The following is a 5,000-nucleotide window of genomic DNA, read 5'->3' as shown; positions in this document are numbered from 1 at the left end:
GCTGTAGGTGGGAGGTTGTTAGGTGCTGTAGGTGGGAGGTTGTTAGGTGCTGTAGGTGGGAGGTTGTTGTTAGGTGCTGCCAATCGCCGTCAGTGTGTGAGTATGTGTATGAACGGGTGAATGAGAAGCATCAATTGTACAGCGCTTTGGATAAAGGCGCTATATACATGCCAACCATTTACCACACACACACACACACTCACACACACACATGCGTACACTCACACTCACACTCACACACCCACTCACACACTCACTCACTCTCTATCACACACTCAGACACACTCACACACACTCTCACACACTCACTCACACACACACACACACACACACACATACATACACTCACACTCACACTCACACACACTAAGTGACCCTCATGTGACTCCCTGGGTAGTCTCGGTTTTGCACAAAAGCATTTTCCTGTCAGAGTGCAGACATACAAGGCCTGGTCTCAGGTTGTTGTGAGGTGCTGTAGGTGGGAGGTTGTTGTCAGGCTGTTGATGGGCGGTTGTGTTAGGTGCTGTAGGTGAGAGGTTGTTGTTGGGTGCTGTAGGTGGGAGGTTGTTAGGCTGTAGATGGGAGGTTGTTGTTGGTTGCTGTAGGTGGGAGGTTGTTGTTAGGTGCTGTAGGTGGGAGGTTGTGAGGTGCTGTAGGTGGGAGGTTGTTGTTAGGTGCTGTAGATGGGAGGTTGTTGTTGGTTGCTGTAGGTGGGAGGTTGTTGTTAGGTGCTGTAGGTGGGAGGTTGTGAGGTGCTGTAGGTGGGAGGTTGTTGTTAGGTGCTGTAGATGGGAGGTTGTTGTTGGTTGCTGTAGGTGGGAGGTTGTTGTTAGGTGCTGTAGGTGGGAGGTTGTGAGATGCTGTAGGTGGGAGGTTGTTGTTAGGTGCTGTAGGTGGGAGGTTGTTGTTAGGTGCTGTAGGTGGGAGGTTGTTGTTAGGTGCTGTAGGTGGGAGGTTGTTGTTAGGTCCTGTAGGTGGGAGGTTGTTGTTAGGTCCTGTAGGTGGGAGGTTGTTGTTAGGTCCTGTAGGTGGGAGGTTGTTAGGTGCTGTAGGTGGGAGGTTGTTGTTAGGTGCTGTAGGTGGGAGGTTGTTGTTAGGTCCTGTAGGTGGGAGGTTGTTGTTAGGTGCTGTAGGTGGGAGGTTGTTGTTAGGTGCTGTAGGTGGGAGGTTGTCAGGCTGTTGATGGCGGTTGTTGTTAGGTCCTGTAGATGGGCGGTTGTTGTTGGGTGAAATGAGCAGTCTCTCCCCCACAGTGAAACCGGACACGCTCACGGATATGGCCAATCAGATGACAGAGAAGGTGGGGCTGGTGCACGGTCTCCCGTATGTGGCAGACAGACAGGGCTTCGCTGCCACCTTGGAGCAGGTGAGAGAGACCACCCTGCCAGTGAGAGACTGCCTGGGCAGTCTGAGAAACCAACCCAGCGGTCCCTGTATGCCCAACACTGCTCTGCCCCAGAACGTGCCATTTCCCCCTGAGAACTGCTTCTGTTATGTCAACAGAAATGGCCTCAATCGCTCCAGTGTGTGTATTACTTGTTTGTTTCAGTTTGATGATTCAATGGACAGTGGAAGGATAACCCTACATTGTAAAATCTTTATTCAAACAGGGAAAGCAGAGAGGGTTACAGATGGGGAAAATGCTGGGGATGGGGGGGTGGTGGGGGATATGATGGGGATATGATGGGGATATGATGGGGGGGTGGTGGGGGATATGATGGGGATATGATGGGGATATGATGGGGGGGTGGTGGGGGATATGATGGGGATATGATGGGGATATGATGGGGATATGATTGGGGATATCATGGGGGGGTGGTGGGGGATATGATGGGGGGGTGATGGGGGATATGATGGGGGGGATATGATGGGGGATATGATGGGGGATATGATGGGGGATATGATTGGGTGTATAATTGGGGATATGATAGGGGATTCTCCGTCTCCTGTTCGACAGCAGTGGGTTTGATGGACATGAGCTCTGTTTCTAGTGGAAACAATCCTACCTACAGATAAAGAGCAGGGTAATGTTAGATTCTTATCTTCCTTTGTGCACAATGGCACTTTTCTGTGTGCGTTTCCCATTCACGCCTGTGGCTCCGCTTGAGTGTGCGGCTGGGAATCAGCACCGAACACTGAGAAACACTGCATATCCAACCACCAGCATTTAGCTTAATATCCAACCACCAGCATTTAGCTTAATATCCAACCACCAGCATTTAGCTTATCATTAAACCACCAGCATTTAGCTTAATATCCAACCACCAGCATTTAGCTTAATATCCAACCACCAGCATTTAGCTTAATATCCAACCACCAGCATTTAGCTTAATATCCAACCACCAGCATTTAGCTTAATATCCAACCACCAGCATTTAGCTGAATATCCAACCACCAGCATTTAGCTTAATATCCAACCACCAGCATTTAGCTTAATATCCAACCACCAGCATTTAGCTTAATATCCAACCACCAGCATTTAGCTTATTATTAAACCACCAGCATTTAGCTTAATATTAAACCACCAGCATTTAGCTTCATATTCAACCACCAGCATTTAGCTTAATATTCAACCACCAGCATTTAGCTTATTATTAAACCACCAGCATTTAGCTTAATATTAAACCACCAGCATTTAGCTTCATATTCAACCACCAGCATTTAGCTTAATATTCAACCACCAGCATTTAGCTGAATATCCAACCACCAGCATTTAGCTTATTATTAAACAACCAGCAGTTCGCTTATTATTAAACCACCAGCAGTTTGCTTAATATTAAAATACCAGCAGTTATCTGAATATTGAAACACCAGCAGTTAGCTGAATATTGGAACACCAGCAATTGGCTGAATATTAAAACTCCAGCAATTGGCTGAATATTAAAACTCCAGCAATTGGCTGAATATTAAAACTCTAGCAATTGGCTGAATATTAAAACTCCAGCAATTGGCTGAATATTAAAACTCCAGCAGTTGGCTGAACATTAATGGCTTTGTTACAGTTAATATAAGTATTCTGAGTGTGTTGCACAACATGTTTCTGCTGTAGAGGCTTGGCTTGCTGTAAAATGGCTGCCTGATTTATGCAGGTTTACTTTGGGACGTCCCATCCGCGCTCCTACATCTCTGCCAATGTGATGGGAATTAAGTGTGTGACTGGAATGTCGTGCCTGATGCGGAAGGACATCCTGGACCAGGCGGGTGGGCTGATCGCCTTTGCTCAGTATATCGCTGAGGATTACTTCATGGCCAAAGCAATCGCCGACAGGTGGGCCATTCTGCACTATTGTTTCAGTTTGATGTTTCTACCCCAGGACTGACTGCTACGGTTGTGTGCGCAATGCCAGGATTGGAAAATTAGGTTTGGGAATAAGATGAGGAAGATGCTGTTATCTTAAGATCACACACTGTTTCCACCACATTCATTCCGGTGGCTCATCATCACAAGACTACCGCTGCCGCTGGAAGCAAGTGCATAAAATGATCCCATGTCTCGTCAGTAATCTGGATTTCATCACTGTGTGCTGCTCTGTTCTGACCACGTGCAGTTGCACACTCCCTGATGCCACCCCCAAGCCACCCCCATCCTGCTCACACGTTTATGAAACCGACTGGCTTCTTGAAACCCAGACGAGACCTCGTCATCAGACCGAGTGAGAGACAGACGGAGCTCATTGAGCAGGATTTACACAAGATCCACATAAGATCATAGGCTACAGACAGCTGTGAGCATACGCTGACGCTAGGCTACAGACCTACAGACTGCTGTGAGCATGCGCTGAAGCTAGGCTACAGACCTACAGACAGCTGTGAGCATACGCTGAAGCTAGGCTACAGACCGCTGTGAGCATATGCTGAAGCTAGGCTACAGACCTACAGACAGCTGTGAGCATACGCTGAAGCTAGGCTACAGACCTACAGACTGCTGTGAGCGTATGCTGAAGGTAGCCTACAGAGCTACAGACCGCTGTGAGCATACGCTGAAGCTAGCCTACAGACAGCTGTGAGCATACGCTGAAGCTAGCCTACAGACCTACAGACAGCTGTGAGCATACGCTGAAGCTAGGCTACAGACCTACAGACAGCTGTGAGCATACGCTGAAGCTAGCCTACAGACAGCTGTGAGCATACGCTGAAGCTAGGCTACAGACCGCTGTGAGCATACACTGAAGCTAGGCTACAGACCGCTGTGAGCATACGCTGAAGCTAGCCTACAGACAGCTGTGAGCATACGCTGAAGCTAGGCTACAGACCTACAGACAGCTGTGAGCATACGCTGAAGCTAGGCTACAGACCTACAGACAGCTGTGAGCATACGCTGAAGCTAGGCTACAGACCTACAGACAGCTGTGAGCGTACGCTGAAGCTAGGCTATCATTCCCTTAGGTCTAGCTTGCTTTGGTTTTTTTTGCACTCAGGCGTGAAAAAGGTATAATTGCAATGTTGAGTGAGTTTTGCGAAATAGTCGCCCGTATACTTACCACATTGAATGTTTGCTATCCTAAACTTGCGAGAATTGTGAATACACTCTTAAGGGAAAAAGAATACTGAACTGAAAACATAATTTAAAACATGTCCACCCTGTGCCCCACGATCTGGTGAGGAGACATCCAAGCTGTCAAAAGCTACAGCAATATCCTGGACGGTATTCTAGCTGCCAACTGTCGTATGCTAGTTTGAAAGTTGATAGTACTCTTCAAGGGTTCTGATTATCTGTATGTTTACGCTAGGACTCGGGACTGTACTGTCCTCACAGGTCCTCTTCACACTTGTACTTGTGTTTGATCTGCACTTCATTGTATGTCGCTCTGGATAAGAGCGTCTGCTAAATGCCATGTAATGTAATGGTTTCTCTGGAAAACCTATAATTCTATGCTACATTAATGATGAATTAGTTGATTATTAATCAATTTATTTAATATTTAATAATATTAATTATTAATGAAGCCATCTGCAGTAGGATAGGTGTTGCGTTATGTAGCCGACTCAGGGTTATTTTG

General features: G+C 47.1%; 1 protein-coding gene across 1 annotated transcript in view; it reads left to right on the top strand.

Moving 5' to 3' along the window:
- Window positions 1-5,000, top strand: part of ugcg (UDP-glucose ceramide glucosyltransferase) — a 49,440-nt gene that overhangs the window by 40,638 nt on the left and 3,802 nt on the right. The window contains exons 5-6 of the mRNA XM_061263431.1: window positions 1,254-1,366; window positions 3,090-3,268. Of these exons, the coding sequence (XP_061119415.1) occupies window positions 1,254-1,366; window positions 3,090-3,268 (292 nt within the window). The remainder of the gene's footprint in view (window positions 1-1,253; window positions 1,367-3,089; window positions 3,269-5,000) is intronic.

Source organism: Conger conger, chromosome 12 (assembly GCF_963514075.1).
Source record: "Conger conger chromosome 12, fConCon1.1, whole genome shotgun sequence".
NCBI lineage: Eukaryota > Metazoa > Chordata > Actinopteri > Anguilliformes > Congridae > Conger > Conger conger.
This window is presented reverse-complemented; position numbering and strand designations above follow the sequence as displayed.